The following is a 23,408-nucleotide window of genomic DNA, read 5'->3' as shown; positions in this document are numbered from 1 at the left end:
GGCCTGTCTCACCCCATGTGTCTGTGCAGCGCCCAGCACGAGGGGGCTCTGGTTTCAGCTGGGGCAGGGCCTGTCTCACCCCATGTGTCTGTGCAGCGCCCGGCACGAGGGGGCTCTGATCTCAGCTGGGGCAGGGCCTGTCTCACCCCATGTGTCTGTGCAGCGCCCGGCACGAGGGGGCTCTGATCTCAGCTGGGGCAGAGCGTGTCTCTCTCTCTCCCCATGTGTCTGTGCAGCGCCCGGCACGAGGGGGCTCTGATCTCAGCTGGGGCAGGGCCTGTCTCTCTCTCCCCATGTGTCTGTGCAGCGCCCAGCACGAGGGGGCTCTGATCTCAGTTGGGGCAGGGCCTGTCTCACCCCATGTGTCTGTGCAGCGCCTGGCACGAGGGGGCTCTTATCTCAGCTGGGGCAGGGCCTGTCTCTCTCTCCCCATGTGTCTGTGCAGCGCCCGGCACGAGGGGGCTCTGATCTCAGATGGGGCAGGGCCTGTCTCACCCCATGTGTCTGTGCAGCGCCCGGCACGAGGGGGCTCTGATCTCAGCTGGGTCAGAGCGTGTCTCTCTCTCTCCCTATGTGTCTGTGCAGCGCCCGGCACGAGGGGGCTCTGATCTCAGATGGGGCAGAGCCTGTCTCACCCCATGTGTCTGTGCAGCGCCCGGCACGAGGGGGCTCTGATCTCAGCTGGGGCAGAGCGTGTCTCTCTCTCTCATCGTGGGTCTGTGCAGCGCCCGGCATGAGGGGGCTCTGATCTCAGCTGGGGCAGAGCGTGTCTCTCTCTCTCATCGTGGGTCTGTGCAGCGCCCGGCACGAGGGGGCTCTTATCTCAGCTGGGGCAGGGCCTGTCTCACCCCATGTGTCTGTGCAGTGCCCGGCACGAGGGGGCTCTGATCTCAGATGGGGCAGAGCCTGTCTCACCCCATGTGTCTGTGCAGTGCCCGGCACGAGGGGGCTCTGATCTCAGCTGGGGCAGAGCGTGTCTCTCTCTCTCATCGTGGGTCTGTGCAGCGCCCGGCACGAGGGGGCTCTGATCTCAGCTGGGGCAGAGCGTGTCTCTCTCTCTCATCGTGGGTCTGTGCAGCGCCCGGCACGAGGGGGCTCTGATCTCAGCTGGGGCAGAGCGTGTCTCTCTCTCTCCCCGGGGGTCTGTGCAGCGCCCGGCACGAGGGGGCTCTGATCTCAGCTGGGGCAGAGCGTGTCTCTCTCTCTCATCGTGGGTCTGTGCAGCGCCCAGCACGAGGGGGCTCTGATCTCAGCTGGGGCAGGGCCTGTCTCACCCCATGTGTCTGTGCAGCGCCCGGCACGAGGGGGCTCTGATCTCAGCTGGGGCAGAGCGTGTCTCTCTCTCACCCCATGTGTCTGTGCAGCGCCCGGCACGAGGGGGCTCTGATCTCAGCTGGGGCAGGGCCTGTCTCTCTCTCCCCATGTGTCTGTGCAGCGCCCAGCACGAGGGGGCTCTGATCTCAGCTGGGGCAGGGCCTGTCTCACCCCATGTGTCTGTGCAGCGCCCGGCACGAGGGGGCTCTGATCTCAGCTGGGGCAGGGCCTTTCTCACCCCATGTGTCTGTGCAGCGCCCGGCACGAGGGGGCTCTGATCTCAGCTGGGGCAGGGCCTGTCTCACCCCATGTGTCTGTGCAGCGCCCGGCACGAGGGGGCTCTGATCTCAGCTGGGGCAGGGCCTGTCTCACCCCATGTGTCTGTGCAGCGCCTGGCACGAGGGGGCTCTGATCTTAGCTGGGGCAGAGCGTGTCTCTCTCTCTCATCGTGGGTCTGTGCAGCGCCCGGCACGAGGGGGCTCTGATCTCAGCTGGGGCAGAGCATGTCTCTCTCTCTCATCGTGGGTCTGTGCAGCGCCCGGCACGAGGGGGCTCTGATCTCAGCTGGGGCAGAGCGTGTCTCTCTCTCTCATCGTGGGTCTGTGCAGCGCCCGGCACGAGGGGGCTCTTATCTCAGCTGGGGCAGGGCCTGTCTCACCCCATGTGTCTGTGCAGTGCCCGGCACGAGGGGGCTCTGATCTCAGCTGGGGCAGAGCGTGTCTCTCTCTCTCATCGTGGGTCTGTGCAGCGCCCGGCACGAGGGGGCTCTGATCTCAGCTGGGGCAGAGCGTGTCTCTCTCTCTCATCGTGGGTCTGTGCAGCGCCCGGCACGAGGGGGCTCTGATCTCAGCTGGGGCAGAGCGTGTCTCTCTCTCTCATCGTGGGTCTGTGCAGCGCCCAGCACGAGGGGGCTCTGATCTCAGCTGGGGCAGGGCCTGTCTCACCCCATGTGTCTGTGCAGCGCCCGGCACGAGGGGGCTCTGATCTCAGCTGGGGCAGAGCGTGTCTCTCTGTCACCCCATGTGTCTGTGCAGCGCCCGGCACGAGGTGGCTCTGATCTCAGCTGGGGCAGGGCCTGTCTCTCTCTCCCCATGTGTCTGTGCAGCGCCCAGCACGAGGGGGCTCTGATCTCAGCTGGGGCAGGGCCTGTCTCACCCCATGTGTCTGTGCAGCGCCCGGCACGAGGGGGCTCTGATCTCAGCTGGGGCAGGGCCTTTCTCACCCCATGTGTCTGTGCAGCGCCCGGCACGAGGGGGCTCTGATCTCAGCTGGGGCAGGGCCTGTCTCACCCCATGTGTCTGTGCAGCGCCTGGCACGAGGGGGCTCTGATCTCAGCTGGGGCAGAGCGTGTCTCTCTCTCTCATCGTGGGTCTGTGCAGCGCCCGGCACGAGGGGGCTCTGATCTCAGCTGGGGCAGAGCGTGTCTCTCTCTCTCATCGTGGGTCTGTGCAGCGCCCGGTACGAGGGGGCTCTGATCTCAGCTGGGGCAGAGCGTGTCTCTCTCTCATCGTGGGTCTGTGCAGCGCCCAGCACGAGGGGGCTCTGATCTCAGCTGGGGCAGAGCATGTCTCTCTCTCTCATCGTGGGTCTGTGCAGCGCCCGGTACGAGGGGGCTCTGATCTCAGCTGGGGCAGAGCGTGTCTCTCTCTCTCATCGTGGGTCTGTGCAGCGCCCGGCACGAGGGGGCTCTGATCTCAGCTGGGACAGGGCCTGTCTCTCTCGCCCCATGTGTCTGTGCAGCGCCCGGCACGAGGGGGCTCTGATCTCAGCTGGGGCAGGGCCTTTCTCAGCCCATGTGTCTGTGCAGCGCCCGGCACGAGGGGGCTCTGATCTCAGCTGGGGCAGAGCATGTCTCTCTCTCTCATTGTGGGTCTGTGCAGTGCCCGGCACGAGGGGGCTCTGATCTCAGCTGGGGCAGAGTGTGTCTCTCTCTCTCATCGTGGGTCTGTGCAGCGCCCGGCACGAGGGGGCTCTGGTCTCAGCTCAGGCAGGGCCTGTCTCACCCCATGTGTCTGTGCAGTGCCCGGCACGAGGGGGCTCAACTGGGGCAGGGCCTGTCTCTCTCTCCCCATGTGTCTGTGCAGTGCCCGGCAAGAGGGGGCTCAACTGGGGCAGGGCCTGTCTCTCTCTCTCACTATGGGTCTGTGCAGCACCCGGCATGAGGGTGCTCCACTCCGGATTGTGGCCTCTGGGTGCTAATATAATAGCACTAAAGCGGAACCAGAATCTCAGACGCTGTCAGATAAAGTGGGTGCCCCTGTGCCTGAGTCCTGGAGCTGCAGGGCTCACACTGAGCTGGGCACAGCTCATTAACATTCATGGAACAACAGAACTTTGCAATTAGTAACTGCAGGGGGTCTGCCCATTGGGGGGTGATCTGCCCCTTTGCACCAGTGTGAGCCCCCCCACTGGCTGTGCAGCACCCCAGGGCTTTCCTCCCTCAGCCCTTTCCTAGCCACAGGTCTCGCTGCCAAGCTGCCACCTTGCAGCCAGGCAAGAAGAGCCCTGGCTTCTCTCCCCGCCTCATGCCTTGGGGGGCAGCGAGCTGGGGCTGCGGGTCCAGCCGTGGGGCTCCATGTCCTATGCATGGAGCCACCTGCCCGGCCTTCCCCAGGGATGGGGGGGGGGGCATGCCTGGGCCAGGAGCCTGCTGGGGGCGCTCAGTGGGCAGCCCGGGCATGGCCACCAGGCTCCGAGCCCAGACCCTCCTCCTGGCTCAAGCCCCCAGGGCCGCTGCTTCTCTCCAGCCCCCCACGGCAAGGGGCCCACAGTCCCGGAGCTGTGCCGGGCCGGGCCGGGCCAGGCAGGGACCGTGGGACGCGGCGGGTCGCTCTGCCACCTGCCGCCCCCAGCTCCGGCCAACCTGGCCGCACCCTACCCGGCGCGCCCGTCCCCAGCGGGGCTGGCCCAGCACGGCCCGGCTCGGCTCGGCCCGGCCCGGCCCGGCCCACCGCGGGGCGGGCGCTGTCCCCAGCACCGGCTGCTCCGCCCGCAGCTCCCAGCGCGGCTCCCGCGGGCCATGGCCGCTGCCTTCGCCCCCAAGCTCGGCCGGAGCCTGGCGAGCCCGGACCCGCACCACGGCCCCGGGTAGGGGGGAATCTGCCCTGCCCGCGCTGCGCCCTGGGGGGGGTCAGTATATGGGGGGGCGGGACCCGGGGGGGTCCCTGGGGGGGCTGCAGGGTGGCGGGACTCGGGGGGGTCACTGGCTGGGGAGGGTCTCTGGCTGGGGGGGTCCCGAGGGGTTTGCAGGGGGGCGGGACCCGGGGGGAGTCCCTGGGGGGGGCTGCAGGGTGGCGGGACCCGGGGGGGTCACTGGCTGGGGGGAGGTCCGGGGGGTGCTGCAGGGGGGCGGGACCCGGGGGGGTCACTGGGGGGGCTGCAGGGTGGCGGGACTCGGGGGGGGTCACTGGGGGGGCTGCAGGGTGGCGGGACTCGGGGGGGGTCACTGGCTGGGGGGAGGTCCGGGGGGTGCTGCAGGGGGGCGGGACCCGGGGGGGTCACTGGGGGGGCTGCAGGGTGGCGGGACTCGGGGGGGGTCACTGGCTGGGGGGAGGTCCGGGGGGTGCTGCAGGGGGGCGGGACCCGGGGGGGTCACTGGGGGGGCTGCAGGGTGGCGGGACTCAGGGGGGGTCACTGGCTGGGGGGAGGTCCGGGGGGTGCTGCAGGGGGGCGGGACCCGGCCCGCCCTGCGATTGGTGCCGGCCCGGCCCAGCCCCCCCGGTGCTGTGTGCGGGGGTTGCCATGGCAACAGGACGCGGAGCCCAGCTGAGCGGAGAGGGAGCGGGAAGCCCGCAGCAGGAAGGGGAGGGGGAGGGGCAGGGGGAGCTGAGTGGGTGGGAAGGGGGCAGGAGGGGGAGGGGGAGGGGCAGGGGAGCAGAATGGGTGGGAAGGGGATGGGAGGGGGAGGGGGAGCTGAGTGGGTGGGAAGGGGGCAGGAGGGGGAGGGGGAGGGGCAGGGGAGCAGAATGGGTGGGAAGGGGATGGGAGGGGGAGGGGGAGGGGGAGCTGAGTGGGTGGGAAGGGGGCAGGAGGGGCAGGGGAGCTGAGTGGGTGGGAAGGGGGCAGGAGGGGGAGCCCAGCCCCATGGGAAAGGCAGGGGAGAGGCCCCCCCCAGCTGTGCCCAGCACCTACGTCCAGCTCCCCTTTGCTCTGTCTCACGGGGCTCCCACCCCGGGCGCTCAGCCCTGGCCTGTCACGACTGCCTCCTGCACGGCTGTAGCTGCCCCAAGCCCCCCGGGAGGCATGCTGGGGGGAGCCATCTGAGGGCGGGTGGTGCTTGGCACGGCTCCTGGTGCTGCTCCCCGTGCTCCCCCTAGTGCCAGGGCAGCAGCGCCAGGGCGAGTCGCTCTCTGCAGCGGGGCGCTGGGCTCGGCTACCTGGGAAGTTGTTCAGCGGCTCTGGGATGTTGGGGTCGGAGGTTCGCTCTGGGCCCTGCCCGCTGGCCCTGCCTGAGCCCTGCTGCCCCTGCACTGTTTGCAGCTACGCCGGTTCCTGCCCTCGGTACCAGTGCAGCCTGGGGCAGAGCTGCGGGCAGCTCCAGAGCAGCCCCGAGGTCGCCGGCTCCAGCCAGCCGGTGCTGCAGCCTGCCCGTTGGCCCCGCGCTGGTGCCCCGCCTGTGGAGCCGGCAGAGGAGCTGCTGGGGACGAGGCCAGTCTGCTGGGGGGCAGGAGCTCGCCCGCTGGGATGCTGCATGATCCCGGGCTACACAGGTGGGAGACGCGGCAGCTGGTCCCCACGGCCATCTGTACAGGGGGTGCGGGGCAGGGAGCTCTGCTGGCCACTCCTCCTGCCTCTCCCAGGGAATCCATCCATGCCACGACTCCACCCCACTCCACGGGGCACCAGGGATCCCCCCAATGGCAGTCAGGCCTTCTCTTGGGGAGCTAATGTGGAGCATGACCCAGCGGGCTCTGTCCAAGGGCCTCTGCTCACACCTGGCGCCGCTGCACCCTGCCTGGCCAGGGCCATGGGAGGGATTGGGCAGGATCAGCCCGGGCCAGCCAGCTAGCCGGAGGGGGTCTGAGAGCCCTTGGCTAGGGGCCCACTGTTGGCATGGGGGAGCTGCACGCAGCCCCCTCTGATGCGTCTCTCCCTGTGCCCCGGGCTGGGCTCTGCCAGTAGGAGGCGCCGTTCAGCAAAGAGAGGCCCGTCCGCTGCAGGAGGCCCCCACATGCTACGCTGCCAGGGTGGTGCCACTAATGGGGCAAAGAAAATGCCCTGTGCCAGACCGATGCCGCCACGCCCTGGCAGTGCCCATCTGGCAGCGTTAGCCAGGCACCATCAGTCTTTCCCCTGGTTATTGTGAAAAGAAGGTGGGGGCCTGCCATTCCCCCCCCCCCAGGCCTGGATTGCATTAAGAGAATTGCATTGTAGCCACCGACACCCTGAAAATCTCTGGTACCCCGGGGGATCCCCCTTCGGAGCACCTGCTTGGTAGATTCCAGCTCGGTCTTTGTGCCTTTCCCTCGGGTTCCTCTCAGTGCCCAGCATGACGCCCCGGGGGTCTGCGAGGCTGGGCCTGGGGACCACCCCTCCAGCTGGCATCACTCCCTTGGCGGCCCTCAGGCCTCCCCCACCCAGTCCCTATGCCCCCTCCCCCAGCCCATGCAGCAGGGCTCGGGGGCTACTAACCTGCCTTATCTCGCTTGCTCCTCTGGGCACTGGGGCTGCCCCGCTCCCAGGATTCATTCCCAGGGCCCAGAACCTCTTCGCCAAGACCTACTCCGAGATCTGCAAGGAGGCCAGGAGTGACTTTGCCAGGCAGCAGCTGAGAGCTGCAGGCAGGGAGCAGGAGCTGCAGAACGCAGGGCGGCTGCCCCAGGGCACCAAGGGCAACGTAAGTCAACAGAGCAACCGGGCATCTCGCTGCTGCCCCCCTGGAGCCTGCCCCTGCCCCCTGCTCCTGGGGGCCACAGCACGTCACCTGCCAGGCTGGGAACCGCCCCTTGCCCCCAGGGCGCACACAGCATGTCAGCAGCCAGGCCGGGAACTGTCCTCTGTCCCTAGGGCACACACAGCACGTCACCTGCCAGGCGGGGAACCACCCCTGCCCCCAGGGGCCACAGCACGTCAGCAGCCAGGCTGGGAACTGCCATCTGCACCCTGGGCACACATAGCACGTCAGCAGCCAGGCCGGGAACTGTCCTCTGTCCCTAGGGCACACACAGCACGTCACCTGCCAGGCCGGGAACCACCCCCTGCCCCCAGGGGCCACAGCACGTCACCTGCCAGGCGGGGAACTGCCCCCTGCCCCAGAGGCCACAGCATGTCACCTGCCAGGCGGGGAACTGCCCCCTGCCCCCAGGGGCCACAGCATGTCACCTGCCAGGCGGGGAACTGCCCCCTGCCCCAGGGCCCACAGCACGTCACCTGCCAGGCGGGGAACTGCCCCCTGCCCCCAGGGACCACAGCATGTCACCTGCCAGGCGGGGAACTGCTCCCTGCCCCAGGGGCCACAGCATGTCACCTGCCAGGCAGGGAACTGCCCCCTGCCCCCAGGGGCCACAGCATGTCACCTGCCAGGCGGGGAACTGCCCCCTGCCCCAGGGGCCACAGCACATCACCTGCCAGGCGGGGAACTGCCCCCTGCCCCCAGGGGCCACAGCACGTCACCTGCCAGGCGGGGAACTGCGCCCTGCCCCCAGGGGCCACAGCATGTCACCTGCCAGGCGGGGAACTGCCCCCTGCCCCAGGGGCCACAGCATGTCACCTGCCAGGCAGGGAACTGCCCCCTGCCCCCAGGGCCCACAGCACGTCACCTGCCAGGTGGGGAACTGCCCCCTGCCCCAGGGGCCACAGCACGTCACCTGCCAGGCCGGGAACTGTCCTCTGTCCCTAGGGCACACACAGCATGTCACCTGCCAGGCCGGGAACTGCCCCCTGTCCCCAGGGGCCATAGCATGTCACCTGCCACACTGGGAGCTGCTCCCTGCCTTCTGCCCCCGGGGCGCACACAGCACATTACCTGCCAGGTCAGGAACTGCCCCCTGCCCCAGGGACCACAGCACGTCAGCAGCCAGGCCGGGAACTGCCCCCTGCCTTCTGCCCCCGGGGCGCACACAGCACGTCACCTGCCAGGTCGGGAACTACCCTCTGCCCCCAGGGCACACACAGCATATCAGCAGCCAGGCCGGGAACTGCCCCCTGCCCCCAGGGGCCACAGCATTTCAGCTGCCAGGCCAGGAACTCCCCCTGGGCACACACAGCATGTCAGCAGCCAGGCCGGGAACTGCCCCCAGGGGCCACAGTACATCACCAGCCAGTGCCCTCTGGGCACACACAGCATGTCACCTGCCAGGCTGGGAACCACCCCCTGCCCCCAGGGGCCACAGCACATCAGCAGCCAGGCCAGGAACTCCCCCTGCCCTCTGGGCACACATAGCATGTCAGCAGCCAGGCCGGGAACCACTCCCTGCCCCCAGGGGCCATAGCACGTCACCTGCCAGGCCAGGAACTGCCCCCTTCCCCCAGGGGCCACAGCACGTCACCTGCCAGGTCGGGAACTACCCTCTGCCTTCTGCCCCCCAGGGTGCACACAGCACGTCAGCTGCCAGGCCAGGCACTGCCCACACACAGCATGTCAGCACCATGCCAGCAGCACGCTAAGGGATGCATGTGCCCGCTCTGCCTGCTCCCGTGTCCCCAGAGTCTGAGAATGCAGGTGTGGGGGGCACTGAGCTGGGAGCAGCCTGGCCGCTGGGGAGTGGGACAGCGCAGGCAGCTCGGCCGGCATCAATCCTGCAGCGCCAGCCGGCTGCCTCGAGGCGCCACACAGGCTGGTGGCGCTCAGCGCTCTGAGGGGCAAATCCCTCCAGCTCCGTTACTGATCGGCTCTGCCCCCTTCCTCACCCACAGACACGCTGGGCTGCTCTGCTGCGAGCGAGTCTCTGCATGCACAGGCCCACCCCACGGACCCCCTGCTCCTACCCCACGGACAGCCCCGGACAGGCCCACCCCACGGCACCATGCACCCCTCTGCACGGACCCCACGCACCCCCTGCTCCTACCCCACGGACAGCCCCGGACAGGCCCACCCCACGGCACCACGCACCCCTCTGCACGGACCCCACGGACCCCCTGCTCCTACCCCACAGGCAGCCCCGGACAGGCCCACCCCACGGCACCACGCACCCCTCTGCACAGACCCCACGGACCCCCTGCTCCTACCCCACAGGCAGCCCCGGACAGGCCCACCCCACGGCACCACGCACCCCTCTGCACGGACCCCACGGACCCCCTGCTCCTACCCCACGGACAGGCCCACCCCACGGCACCATGCACCCCTCTGCACGGACCCCACGGACCCCCTGCTCCTACCCCACGGACAGCCCCGGACAGGCCCACCCCACGGCACCATGCACCCCTCTGCATGGACCCCACGGACCCCCTGCTCCTACCCCACGGACAGCCCCGGACAGGCCCACCCCACGGCACCACGCACCCCTCTGCACGGACCCCACGGACCCCCTGCTCCTACCCCACAGGCAGCCCCAGACAGGCCCACCCCACGGCACCACGCACCCCTCTGCACGGACCCCACGGACCGACCCCCTGCTCCTACCCCACGGACAGCTCCGGACAGGCCCACCCCACGGCACCGTGCACCCCTCTGCATGGACCCCACGGACCCCCTGCTCCTACCCCACAGGCAGCCCCGGACAGGCCCACCCCACGGCACCACGCACCCCTCTGCACGGACCCCACGGACCCCCTGCTCCTACCCCACGGACAGCCCCGGACAGGCCCACCCCACGGCACCACGCACCCCTCTGCACGGACCCCACGGACTCCCTGCTCCTACCCCACGGACAGCCCCGGACAGGCCCACCCCACGGCACCACGCACCCCTCTGCACGGACCCCACGGACCCCCTGCTCCTACCCCACAGGCAGCCCCGGACAGGCCCACCCCACGGCACCACGCACCCCTCTGCACGGACCCCACGCACCCCCTGCTCCTACCCCACAGGCAGCCCCGGACAGGCCCACCCCACGGCACCACGCACCCCTCTGCACGGACCCCACGGACCGACCCCCTGCTCCTACCCCACGGACAGCCCCGGACAGGCCCACCCCACGGCACCACGCACCCCTCTGCACGCACCCCACGGACCCCCTGCTCCTACCACACAGGCAGCCCCGGACAGGCCCACCCCACGGCACCACGCACCCCTCTGCACGGACCCCACGGACCCCCTGCTCCTACCCCACGGACAGCCCCGGACAGGCCCACCCCACGGCACCACGCACCCCTCTGCACGGACCCCACGGACCCCCTGCTCCTACCCCACAGGCAGCCCCGGACAGGCCCACCCCACGGCACCACGCACCCCTCTGCACGGACCCCACGGACCCCCTGCTCCTACCCCACGGACAGCCCCGGACAGGCCCACCCCACGGCACCACGCATCCCTCTGCACGGACCCCACGGACCCCCTGCTCCTACCCCACGGACAGCCCCGGACAGGCCCACCCCACGGCACCACGCACCCCTCTGCACGGACCCCACGGACCCCCTGCTCCGACCCCACGGTCAGCCCCGGACAGGCCCACCCCACGGCACCACGCACCCCTCTGCACGGACCCCACGCACCCCCTGCTCCTACCCCACGGACAGCCCCGGACAGGCCCACCCCACGGCACCACGCACCCCTCTGCACGGACCCCACGGACCCCCTGCTCCTACCCCACGGACAGCCCCGGACAGGCCCACCCCACGGCACCACGCACCCCTCTGCACGGACCCCACGGACCCCCTGCTCCTACCCCACGGACAGCCCCGGACAGGCCCACCCCCCGGCACCACGCACCCCTCTGCACGGACCCCACGGACCCCCTGCTCCTACCCCACAGGCAGCCCCGGACAGGCCCACCCCACGGCACCACGCACCCCTCTGCACGGACCCCACGGACAGCCCCGGACAGGCCCACCCCACGGCACCACGCACCCCTCTGCACGGACCCCACGGACCCCCTGCTCCTACCCCACGGACAGCCCCGGACAGGCCCACCCCACGGCACCACGCACCCCTCTGCACGGACCCCACGGACCCCCTGCTCCTACCCCACGGACAGCCCCGGACAGGCCCACCCCACGGCACCACGCACCCCTCTGCACGGACCCCACGGACCCCCTGCTCCTACCCCACGGACAGCCCCGGACAGGCCCACCCCACGGCACCACGCACCCCTCTGCACGGACCCCACGCACCCCCTGCTCCTACCCCACGGACAGCCCCGGACAGGCCCACCCCACGGCACCACGCACCCCTCTGCACGGACCCCACGGACCCCCTGCTCCTACCCCACGGACAGCCCCGGACAGGCCCACCCCACGGCACCACGCACCCCTCTGCACGGACCCCACGGACCCCCTGCTCCTACCCCACGGACAGCCCCGGACAGGCCCACCCCACGGCACCACGCACCCCTCTGCACGGACCCCACGGACCCCCTGCTCCTACCCCACAGGCAGCCCCGGACAGGCCCACCCCACGGCACTACGCACCCCTCTGCACGGACCCCACGGACAGCCCCGGACAGGCCCACCCCACGGCACCACGCACCCCTCTGCACGGACCCCACGGACCCCCAGCACCAACCCCACGGACAGCCCCGGACAGGCCCACCCCACGGCACCACGCACCCCTCTGCACGGACCCCACGGACCCCCTGCTCCTACCCCACGGACAGCCCCGGACAGGCCCACCCCACGGCACCACGCACCCCTCTGCACGGACCCCACGGACCCCCTGCTCCTACCCCACGGACAGCCCTGGACAGGCCCACCCCACGGCACCACGCACCCCTCTGCACAGACCCCACGGACCCCCTGCTCCTACCCCACGGCGCCACACACCCCTCTGCACGGACCCCACGGACAGCCCCGGCCAGGCCCACCCCACGGCGTCACGCACCCCTCTGCACGGACCCCATGGACCGACCCCCTGCTCCTACCCCACGGACAGCTCCGGACAGGCCCACCCCACGGCACCATGCACCCCTCTGCATGGACCCCACGGACCCCCTGCTCCTACCCCATGGACAGCCCCACCCCACGGCACCACGGACCCCTCTGCATGGACCCCACGGACCCCCTGCTCCTACCCCATAGACAGCCCCGGCCAGGCCCAACCCACGGCACCACGCACCCCTCTGCACGGACCCCACGGACAGCCCCGGACAGGCCTACCCCACGGCGCCACCACCCCTCTGCATGGACCCCACGGACCCCCTGCTCCTACCCCACAGACAGCCCCAGACAGGCCCATCCCACAGCCCCACAGACCCCTCTGCATGAACATAAGAACATAAGAACAGTCGTACTGGATCAGATCAAAGGTCCATCCAGCCCAGTATCCTGTCTACCGACAGTGGCCAGTGCCAGGTGCCCCAGAGGGAGTGAACCTAACCGGCAATGATCAAGTGATCTCTCTCCTGCCATCCATCTCCATCCTCTGATGAACAGAGGCTAGGGACACCATTCTTTACCCTTCCTGGCTAACAGCCATTAGTGGACTTAACCTCCATGAATTTATCCAGTTCTCTTTTAAACACTGTTATAGTCTTGGCCTTCACAACCTCCTCAGGTAAGGAGTTCCACAAGTTGACTGTGCACTGTGTGAAGAAGAACTTCCCTTTATTCGTTTTAAACCTGCTGCCTATTAATTTCAATTGGTGACCCCTAGTTCTTGTACTATGGGAATAAGTACATAACTTTTCCTTATCCACTTTCTCCACATCACTCATGATTTTATATACCTCTATCATATCCCCCCTTAATCTCCTCTTTTCCAAGCTGAAGAGGCCTAGCCTCTTTAATCTTTATTCATATGGGACCCTCTCCAAACCCCTAATCATTTTAGTTGCCCTTTTCTGAACCTTTTCTAGTGCCAGAATCTCTTTTTTGAGGTGAGGAGACCACATCTGAACACAGTATTCGAGATGTGGGCATACCATGGATTTATATAAGGGCAATAATATATTCTCATGGACCTCACAGACCCCCTTCCCCCCCTGCAACAACCCCACGCACAGCCCCGGATAGGCCCACCCCATGGTGCCGCACATCCCTCTGCATGAACCCCACAGACCCTCTGCTCCTACCCCACAGACAGCCCTGGACAGACCCACCTCACAGCCCCCCTGACCAGCCCCTCACACCCCCCCTGCATCAACCCCATGCACAGCCCCAGACAGGGCAATAGGACCAGTCCTGACTGCCAGGGGAGAGCGCCCCCTTCTGAGCCCCCCACGCTACTCCCTGCAGCTCCTGGGGTTTCCTTGGATGTCTGGGTGGCCCTGGTGAGCTCTGCCCCGATGCGTTTGGCTCACATAGCGGCTCCTGTTCTTACATCGGTGTCTGCTCCAGCCTGGGGTGGCTGGTTCCTCTCACAGCATTGTCATGTGGCATGTGCCCAGCCTACTCAGCTTGGGCAGCACTCCCTGACCCGTCCCCCCATGGGGAGCCCCTGGCTGATCACCCCCATTCTGCACCCCCAGCTCCTTACCACAAAGTGCAGGACTCCAGTCCCAGCAGGCTCGGCAGTGGCTGCCTCGTACGTCTCTCCCTTCGCCTTCCAACCGCAGGGCTCCCCCTACTCCATGGAGGACAACAACCCCCACAAGTGCTTCATCTCGGGTGAGCCCGCCGGGCATGCGGGGTGGGATTCAGGGAGGGGGTGCAGGGGTCCTCGAGCCCTTAGGAGCCCCACTCTTCATCCTTTAATCCAGAGCCCTGCAAGGACCAACCATCTCCTGGCCAAGGGCCTGCCTCTGCAGCGCCTGTCACACATGGGCTGAGCAGAGCACTCTGGGGGGCGGTGACATGGTGCCCCGAATTGGGGGTGCTGGGTTGGTGGGAACGTGCTGCCCCTGGAGGGGCCCTGGCACGACCCCTGGGTCTGTCCCCCAGCTGCTTTGCTGGCTGCTGGGGCTGGAAGAGCCAGTCTGCTGTGGTGGGGCTGGGTTTGTTTCCAGCATCAGGGCTGAGTTTAGCCTCCTGTGACCTGGGCAGGTTTCACCGGCTTTGTGCCCCGTGCCCGCTTCCTGATCGGGGCAGGCTACCCGCTGACCACCCACCGCGCCCTGGTGGAGTTTGGCCAGGCCAGAGGGCGCAGGCCTGAGGGTGGGAAAGGCAGCCCGGTCCTTCCACCGCTGAAGTCGTACCCCACAGACATGGGGCTGCTGCCCCACTACGCAGGCTACGTGCCAGGTGAGCGGCGCGGCCCTGGGGGCGGCCGGCTGGGAAGGGACTGAGCAGCCAGCGCTGTGCGCATTCCCTGCAGAAACATGGACACTTGCCTCCAGCTGGCTCATGGCAGGAAAGACCAGGGAGGACTCACAGCAGACTCCATAAACCGCCTTAATTTGGACCCCCAAACTCTCCACGGCTCCCAGCCTGGCCCACAGCCTGCCCCATTTCCCTGAACTGCCAGACAAGCCCAGCCTTGGGGGTGCCAGCGGGCTGGCACATGCAGCAGGGGCCCGAAGTACCACCGCCGGTGGAGGGCCGCCTCAGATCCAGCCCCCTCTCCACTGACAGTCACAGCAGCAGCCGCGCCCCACCAAACACCGGCTCACAGCCCCCCGTGACACCTCTCCCCTGAGTAATGTGGCACTTGGTCATAGCCTTCAGCTACAATGCAGCAACCCCTAGACACCACCAGGTGGGGACAGCGGGCTGGATACTGGTCAGAGTTAAGGGGCTTTGGGGACCTGCCAATGGCCAGATGTTGACATTTGCTGGGTAGCGCTGCCTCTGCAGGGCTGAGCCTGGCACTCCCTGACCTGGAGCTTAATGCTCTGCCTGGAACGAGCGAGCAGTTAAACGAAGGGGGCAGCCTCCCAGCCGGCTGTTCCTGCACCCCTCCCCCAGGGCTGCCCCGGCGCTGCTAAAGCCAAGGGCGCGGGGGTTGCAGGCAGTGGCTCATGCAGCCCCTGGGGGGGGTGCAGTGCCAGGCTGGGGCTGGGGCTTTATGCAGACTAGAATGAAAGGCCCCAAGTGACGGGGTGCCCAGCCCTGCCCATGGGCGCTGGCTCCCCTGCTGGGTCGGTGTTTCGTGCTGTCCAGCCCACGCTGGTCCTTCCGTAGCTGCAGCCCCAGGGACGAGGCAGCAGCCGCCCCAGGTGGGCTCCCCAACGTCGCGTCCACTCACGGGCACCTTCTCATTGCCCGCAGGCTACAAGTTCCAGTTTGGCCACACTTACGGGCAGCTCACCCACAACGCCCTGGGGCTGAGCACCCTGGAGAAGCAGCTGGCCGACTAGCACCCGGGGTTGGACCAGTTTCTTCTCGGAGCTCTTTGGAGCCTGCCCTGCCGTGGGCACAAGCAATAAAGAGGAGCCACAAACTCTGCTGCCCTCCCCTGTGAACGAGGGGAGCGTCGCCCGGCCGTGCTGCAAACCGTTGGCGGGGGGGGCCATGTCGGGTGAGGGGGAGTTAAATCAGTGCAGGCCCCCCTCCCCCCATGGCGTGTGCTAATGCGCCGGCCCCACAGCCCTGGCCTAGGCACCCCGGAGCCTCAGGAGGCGCCCTCAAGCCCTGGCTAAAACTGCCCCACCCAAGGTGGGCAGCCTCCCCCCCAGGGAGCGCCAGCAGGCGTGGGGTGTGATGCTGCACTGCACATGGGCTGGTGCCAAGGCGTGGGCAGGGCCAGCATAGTGCAAGGGCTGGCATTGCCCCTGAGCCGAGGGCAGCACTGCCCCTCCGTGCTGCAGGGCCGAGCCCTACTGGGCCCCATGCCAGCCCGCTGGTGTGCAGAACGGTTGTGCGCTGCCATGGAGCCACAGCGCCAGGCCTGCACCAGCTTGTGCCATTCAGCCGCCTACGCAGGAGCCTGCCCAACACTGCCTGTCGCCCACGAGCATGAGGCTAAGGGCTGGGGGGCACACCGCCGGGCCGGTGCCTGCCCAGGGAGGGTGCATGGGGGGAGGGGGACACGGCTGGGTCAGTTCCCTGGCACTAGCCCTGTTGCAGCTACTCTGGGGGGGTGGGGAGGAGGCTAGGCGCTGGAGCTGCTGCTTCTGGGCTGCAGGGGCCAGGAAGGGTCGTTTCTGCCCCCCACACACACCCTGGGCTGGGCGGAGCGGTGCTCTGGGGCAGGGGGCAACGGTGGGAGGCGGGCGCTGCAAGGACCTGGGTCAGCACCTTTTTTATTAATATGCCTCATAAATAGAGAAATAAATAAAGGGTGCCCCGCCCGTGGCAGGGCGCAGCGGCAGCAAGCGATGTATAAGCAGGCGGGACCCTGGCCCCGGGGGAGCCAGCCCGGGCTCCACGCCGCACCAACACCCGCGGCCTCCTGGCAACAAATACTGGCACGGCCTTGCACTAATACTGCCGCTGACTGGCAAGACAAGGGTTAACTGAGAGCGGCGCCTCCTGCTGGGGGACCAGGCCCTGCTCCCCATGCCCCTGCCCCCACCCCCCGGCATAGCTGGGACTCAGCCACAGCCTGCCCCTTCCTGGCCCCTCCCAGAGCCTGGTGCCCTTAACCAGGCTCTGGCCATGCTGGGAATGCCCCCCACTGCCCCCCTCCCACTGCTGGGAGCACTGTCCCTCAACCCCCACTCCCCGCTAGGAATGGCCTTGTGCCACTGCATCTCCCCAGGCAGTGCCTCCATGGCTGGATTAGCGGATTGTGGGGGGCGTGGGGCGCATACACCCCACAGCGCTGTGGCTGCACAGGGCTGGAACTAGCCCCCTGCGGGCTCATCCCCCTAATACTGAATGGCTGCCAGCGCAGACGCTCATCCCATGCCCGGCCGGAGGCCCGTGGTGTGGTAATGCCAGGCCGCTGGCTGGGTACTGGCATTCACACCGTGCACACCCGGGGCTGCACTCATGCCAGGCTTCACAGCCGAGCCTCCATCGTGGGCAGCTCGTGTGTGTCCTGTGGGTGCCCCACCATACAGCCCCCCTGTATGGCCCTGAGCCTGTCCCATGGGCCGCAGCCGTGGGCTGATTGGGCCACAAGCCGCCCAGGCCGAGCGCCACTGCTCTAAAGGGGGCCAGAGCAGGGCAATGCAGCCTGACGCCACAAGGGGGCGGCCTGCAGCAGAGGCCCGGCCAGCGTGCGGTGGGCCAGCTGGCTCTGACCGAGCCGGAGCAGTGCATGCTGGGGGCTGAGGTCTCCTGCGTCCAGCCCCTGCCCAGTCCGGGAGCCCCCAGACCAGCAGGTGCTGGGCTGGGCAGCCCCCACTGCAGAGCGACGCCGCCTGGAGTCCTGCTACGTCCAAGGCCCTGGCATCCGGTGCTGGAGATGGAGCGCGGTGACGGGAGGCCCTGGGGTGGGAGCATGCACGGCGGTGCCTGGCACGAGGTCCCCTGCGGTGCAGCAGCTGTGGCAGGTGCATGGGTTGGCGAGGTTGTCGGGCAGGGCGGGCACGGTATGGACTAGCGAGAAGCTGCATCTGTCCCCCAAGCCAGGTGGTCCGCGGAGCAGCCTGTGGTCCTGTGCACGGCGTCCCGGCTGCGTCAATAGTCCTCGTCCGCTGGGTGGGTGACGTACATGATGGGCACCAGCCCGCTCTGCGAGCCCAGGCCGCACCGCAACCAGTCGCTGTCCACCTTGGCCAGCACGCGCAGGACAGCCCCCTTGGGAAAGCTCAGCTGCCCAGCCTCGGTGGCGATGTGATGGCAAAGCGCTTTCACCTCGCTGCGGGGAGAGCGGGGGGGAGGTAGGTCACTGCAAAGGCGCCCGCTGCCCCTTAGGGCACCTGCATCGAGAACCCCCGTCCTGCCATCCCCCCCATCACTGTCCCTCCGTCACCCCCACTGCAATGATTCCCAGCCTGGCAGCCCCGGAGCAGTGGGGGCTTGGGGCTGGGTGTGTGTCTGCCACAGGGCAAGGTGCTGCCATGGTGGGCTTCTGGGGCTGAGGCAGGGTGTGTCTCTCGGCCACAGGGCCGGGGTGGAGTTCGGGGGCTGGAGCAGAGTGTCTCTCTCAGCCGCGGGACAGGGTGCTGGGGCAGGGTTTGGGGGTGGGGTGGGATGTATCTCTCAGAAATGGGGCAATGGGCTACCAAGGTGGGGTTCTGGGGCAGGGTGTGTCAGCTGTGGGGCACATGGCGCTGGGTCAGAGTTCAGGGGCTGGGGCAGGGTGTATCGGCTGTGGGGCAGGGGGCACCGGGGTGGGGTTCGGAGCTGGGACAGGGTGTATCTCTCGGCCATGGGGCAGGGGGCTGGGGCGGGATGTATCTCTCAGCCGTGGGGCAGGGCCCTGGGTGGGGTTCAGAGCTGGGGCAGGGTGTCTCTCTCACCCGTAGGGCAGGGGGCTGGGGCGGGATGTATCTCTCGGCCGTGGGGCAGGGCGCTGGGGCGGGGTTCGGGGCTGGGGCGGGGTGTATCGGCCGTGGGGCAGGGTTTGGGGGCTGGGGCGGGGTGTCTCAGCCGCGGGGCAGGGGGCTACCAGGGCGGGGTTCGGGGGTGCCTCTCACCGAGTGCAGAGCGTACCAAGTGCAGCCCACCACCCCGGGTGAGTTTAGGGGGCAGCGAGGCCTGCGGCTCACCTCGCAGGGTGTGGACAGCTGCCAGCTCCGTGGTCGTGCAGCAGGAGAGATGTGTCTCAGCCGGTTGGGATGGCTGCCCGCGGGCGGCCCTGGCTCTCCAGATAGGGCCTGGCGCTGGGCCGGGCTCTGAGCCGCCAGGCGGGGAGAGCAGAGCAGTGCACGGGGGATCCCAGCCGGCGGGGCTGCCCCGGCTCTGCCCAGGCAGTACCGCACTGTGCCACCTGCGCTAGCAGGGAGAGGGTCCTGCCCAGTGGGTGCTGGACGGAGCTGGGGGAGGAAGGGAGGGAGGGGTGCCCCCCGGAGGAAGGTGCTGCTCAGCCCCATTGCACGGAAGGAGCCCAACCAATCCCTCGTCAGCCTGAGCTCTGCGCCCGCCCCAGGGTTCTGCCCCCCACAGGCCAGCGCCGCTCACCAGGGGATTTGGGGGGGCAGACCCCCAGCCAGTTGCTGTTCAGGGGGTTCGCTGGGCAGCTCCACCTGCGGCCGCTCGGGCTCTGAGCTCGCCTCTCTCCACATTCCTGCCCCCACAGTCTGGGCCATGAGCTGGAACACGGACCTGTCTAGGGTCAGCCAGCCGGAGGGTAACCTGAAAGGAAGGGAGCGGAGTCAGACGGGGACATGTCCCGGGGTCCCGGGGCCAGGAGAAGCTGTGCCCACCAGGCAGCTCAGGCCCCACCGGGAAGGGGGCAGGTTTTCTTCCTAGCCTGCAAGACCCCAATGGGCCCTGCTCCCACAGAGGGATCACTTCTCCCCCAAAATGCAGCCACCTCTGGGGAAGCCAGATGCTTGGGGTACGTCCCAGCTTGGCCAGCCCCCTCGCTCGAGCCATTCTGCTCCAGACCGCGCTGGCTCAGCTCCTTGGGGGGTGAAGGGCTCGGAGGGAGCTGTGTCCTGTGGGGCAGCCCCTGGTCTGTGCCCGAGGCTCAGGAGGTGAGTGGGCCCAGCGCTACCCCCAGGATTCACGTCCCTACCTGTTGGGCTGCCTGGCCTCCTTCTGCACTTTCCTAGCCCCGAACAGGTGTCCCCACTTGATGGGCTGACTGCTGTCGGGGGGCCCCGGGCTGCTGTCCTCCACCCCCTGTCTCTGGGGAGCCCCATTGTCCTTCTCCTTGCTGCGCTTCAGCTCTGTTAGCACCGAGTCCGGGGGGCTCCCCATCCAGGAGGGCCAGCTCCACTCGTTGGGCTTCTCCCCAGGGTCTGCCGCAGCTTTGGCCTTCTCCTCCACAGCCACCTCAGCGAGGGGACAGGCCTCTGCCCCCTCCACCACGCCCTCACGGGGAGGGGGCGCCTTCCTGCCCTCGGCCGGCCGGGGCGCAGCTCCTGGCGCCTTCTGCTTCTTCTTCTCGGGGCGGATGAACTTGGAGCCCTCGGCCGAGCCCTCGATGTAAACCTGGGAGCTCTGCATGAGCTGGTACCACCAGCCGGCCTGCTTGTCCCTTTTCCCCTCCCAGGCGCTCTCCTTCGCCTTCCTCTGCTCCTCCTCCCTGGCGCCGTCTGCGCCCACCCCCTTGACCCGTTCCCACGCCGCTCCCTCCTGGCCCCGGCCTGCAGACAGCCCCTCTTCCCCGGCACCAGCCGGGCCCTGCTCCGGGGCTGTGCTCCAGCTGTCCGGCTCCTCGGCGCTGCCCCGGGTGCGCATCAGCTGCAGGGTGGAGTGAACGGAGAGCAGCAGGTCCTGCTTGACCCGCAGCAGCTCCTTCTGCTGCTGCTGCTCCTTGCCCATCTGCAGCAGGTGGTGCTCGAAGAGCAGGTCCAGGCTGAAGGGCAGCAGGGACAGGGGCTGGAGCAGGAGCAGCAGTTCCTCGAACAGGGGCTGGCACACGCTGTGGGACAGGCACAGGAAGCCCACCGGCTGGTAGTGCACCAGGATGATGTCTGCAGGGCAGAGGGAAAGCGATCAGAGCCCAGCGCCCTGCCCTGACGCCCAGTTACCCGACTGCCCAGGGGCAGAGCCTGGAGGTGCCACCTGGGCAGAGGGCCAGGCGCAGGGCAAACCTCCTGTGGCTCTGGGAGCCCCGACAGGCTCCCACGTCTCACTGGGATGGTCCCAACCCAGCAGCCAAGTACCATGGTACTGGCCATGCTGTGTCTCCAGCTCTGCCCCACGGAGAGCACAGATCAGCACCCCTGGACGCCTCTCGCCAGCCCCCGGGAGCCAGGACGCAGCCAGTGAGCGTCAGCACCGGGAGGCCCCATCACACTGGGACCAGGCCCGTCTCTGGCGTGGCCACGAGTCTGGCATGAAAATCGCCCGCTGGAAAGAGGCGCCGCCATGACCTGTTAGCTGGGGGCTGGAGGGGCCAGCGGGGGGCTCCTGATGGGAAGCGAGACCCCTCCTCACTCAGCACATGCATGTGCCTCTCCCTGCCCACGCCAGGCCCCTCCCAGCTAGGAGCTCACTGCTCTGCAAACACGAATGAATCCAGCCCCGCCCTGCTGCCGGGCCGTCACCCTCCCAGCTCATGAGGGGCACAGAGGCTTGGCACTTGGCCATGGGGACGTAGCCCCCTCGCTCTGGCCCCTTGCTCTGGCCCAGCCTCCCAGGCACTTACCTTCGTGGTTATACAGGTGATTGAACCAGAACTCCAGAGACCGGACACTGCAGGAAAGAAACACAAGCAGTGAAGGTGAGAACCCGTGAGGCCCCTTTGGCCCAGTTACTGCCAGACGTTCTGTAGGAAGCGGCACAGCTGGAGGGGAGCCTGGTGGGGAGCAGTACGGGGGTGCAGAACACAATGCAGGCCCAGGGGCTAATGCCCCAGCAGCAAGCTCTGCCTGCAGACACGTGTCGGGGCGGGGAGGGGAGGCAGCATTAACGAGGCCGCTTTGGTTTGGGGCAGGTGAGCTGCTGCTGTGAGAGGCACGGCTCTCACGAACCTGGCAGGTGTTCCTGGCCCAGCCTGCTTTGCTGAGGGTCTTGTCCCACGGGTCCTGGCACTCTGTGTGCAGAGCAGCATCAGTGCCAGAATGTGCCTGGCATGGAGAGCCGCGTTTGCCCGTGATCCGCCAACCCTACAGGAGCTGCAGGAACACAGCAGGCAGCTGGATTGAGCTGTCTGGGCCATGGCTTCCCCTGAGCCTGGCAGAGGGGCTGGGAGATGATGCCAGCATGTTTTATTCCCTAACTCCAGGCGTTCCCACCCCTGAAACCTGCCCCATGGCAAGAGAGCTCCAGGCCAACGTCCTCTCAGTGACACCAGGGCATCCATGTGCCGAAGTGGGAATGTTCGTGCTGTGTTCGGTGAATGCTGAGTGGGGAGTATTGATCTGGGAAGGTGGCAGGGAAGCTGTGCTGGGATGGGCTGCCTGGGGAAGGGAGGATACCTGAGCATGTAACCTGAGAACCAGGAGGGGGGTTGGAGGCCAGGTGACACCTCTGCCTGGGACACTGGACAAAGGACACAAAGGCGGGGGGAGGAGCCGCAGGAGGCAGAGTGAGAAGCTGGAGGGAGTTTCAGTTTGAAGCTGGCTGGGAAATGGAGAGGGGAGCCCCGACGCGGCTTGGGCTTCCCAACAGGGCTGTGGCCTCGCTGGGGCCCCAGATGGACCTAACTAAAGGGGGTCCTGTTGTCTGTACCGGAAAGACCTGTCTAGGACTGTGTTCCTGTCATCGAATAAACCTCTGTTTTACTGGCTGGCGGAGAGTCACGTCTGACTGCGAAGTGGGAGTGCAGGACCCTCTGGGCTTCCCCAGGACCCCGCCTGGGCGGACTCGCTGTGGGAAGCACACGGAGGGGCAGAGGATGCTGAATTCTCCAAGGAGAGACCCAGGAGGTGAAGCCTTGTGAGCTTCTTGCTCTGAGGGAGAGGAGGCTCCCCAAAGTCCTGCCTGGCTTTGTGGGGAGCAGTTCCAGAGCATCGCCCAGGGACTCCGTGACAGAGCTCTAGGCCAACATCTCTCAGTGACACCAGGGCATCCGGAGTGACTCTGCCAGAGCCATTTGACCTCAGGGTAATAACCCAGAGGCGAATTTGGCCCATTTGAAAGCCCCTCCTGGGGCGGTTTGGCTCTAGCAGTTTCATCTCTCTGAACAAGGACAGTGGGAGCTACCAATGACAGGTCACAGCCCTGTGTCTGCACCGCCAAACCTGCCCCTAGCCCAGCACTGGGGGAGTGGGGAGCTCTGACTGCTCCTTCTTCTCCCATTGCCTGGTTCCCCTTTGGCGAGTCCCCGGCGTGTGGGGCAGATGTTCTCCACGGCTGGTTCCACGAGTGCGCCGGGTAGCAGGGGCAGCGCGCAGCGACCAGGCGGGCGGGGAGGGGCGCTGCCCTCTGCTCTGCCCACGGTGGCTCTGTGGCAGCACAGCGGTGCAGCGCACTGGGGCTCACTCACTTGAGAAGGCCGAAGATGAAGGCGTTGAACCTCATGCTGTGGCTGGTCAGCTCGGTGAACTGGCTGATCCTGCTGTGGAGGCCATGCAGAGCCCTGGTGGAGGGGCCTGTGAGACACGGGGCAGGCTGGAGATTAGTCCCGGGGCAGGGGCAAGGGCAGACCAGGTCCCCTCACACCCCCGGGGCACGCACAGACCAACAGGCCTCGCTCACTCCCCTTCACACAAGGGCAGGGTGCACCCCAAAGCACC

At 67.7% G+C, this 23,408-nt stretch overlaps 2 protein-coding genes across 16 annotated transcripts in view; one reads left to right on the top strand and one right to left on the bottom strand.

Annotated features, from left to right (window-relative positions):
- The first annotated feature begins 4,322 nt into the window (after positions 1 to 4,322).
- Positions 4,323 to 16,175, top strand: FAM166B (family with sequence similarity 166 member B). The gene is made up of 6 exons (XM_030566841.1): positions 4,323 to 4,401; positions 5,794 to 6,023; positions 6,996 to 7,150; positions 13,815 to 13,953; positions 14,329 to 14,526; positions 15,493 to 16,175. Exons 1-6 carry the CDS (start codon positions 4,334 to 4,336, stop codon positions 15,579 to 15,581), a joined length of 879 nt encoding a protein of 292 aa, XP_030422701.1. The 5' UTR covers positions 4,323 to 4,333; the 3' UTR covers positions 15,582 to 16,175.
- Positions 16,176 to 16,437: 262 nt separating this feature from the next.
- RUSC2 (RUN and SH3 domain containing 2) overlaps positions 16,438 to 23,408 on the bottom strand; it is an 86,738-nt gene continuing 79,767 nt past the window's right edge. For all 15 annotated transcript variants that reach the window (XM_030566432.1, XM_030566445.1, XM_030566446.1 and 12 more), the window contains 5 exons: positions 23,159 to 23,264; positions 21,377 to 21,423; positions 19,796 to 20,699; positions 19,237 to 19,410; positions 16,438 to 17,971 (listed from right to left, as the gene is read on the bottom strand). In XM_030566432.1, coding sequence (XP_030422292.1) covers positions 17,791 to 17,971; positions 19,237 to 19,410; positions 19,796 to 20,699; positions 21,377 to 21,423; positions 23,159 to 23,264 — 1,412 coding nt within the window. In that variant the 3' untranslated portion in view covers positions 16,438 to 17,790. The remainder of the gene's footprint in view (positions 17,972 to 19,236; positions 19,411 to 19,795; positions 20,700 to 21,376; positions 21,424 to 23,158; positions 23,265 to 23,408) is intronic.

Source organism: Gopherus evgoodei, chromosome 6, assembly GCF_007399415.2.
Source record: "Gopherus evgoodei ecotype Sinaloan lineage chromosome 6, rGopEvg1_v1.p, whole genome shotgun sequence".
Classification (NCBI taxonomy): Eukaryota; Metazoa; Chordata; order Testudines; family Testudinidae; genus Gopherus; species Gopherus evgoodei.
This window is presented reverse-complemented; position numbering and strand designations above follow the sequence as displayed.

Bases quoted from the DNA above. Each gene is read 5' to 3' on its own strand.
- FAM166B (XM_030566841.1), top strand. From the start codon at position 4,334: ATGGCCGCTGCCTTCGCCCCCAAGCTCGGCCGGAGCCTGGCGAGCCCG. The intron at 7,151-13,814 runs GTAAGTCAACAG...CTGCACCCCCAG, and splicing joins CCCAGGGCACCAAGGGCAAC to CTCCTTACCACAAAGTGCAG. The intron at 14,527-15,492 runs GTGAGCGGCGCG...CATTGCCCGCAG, and splicing joins CTACGCAGGCTACGTGCCAG to GCTACAAGTTCCAGTTTGGC.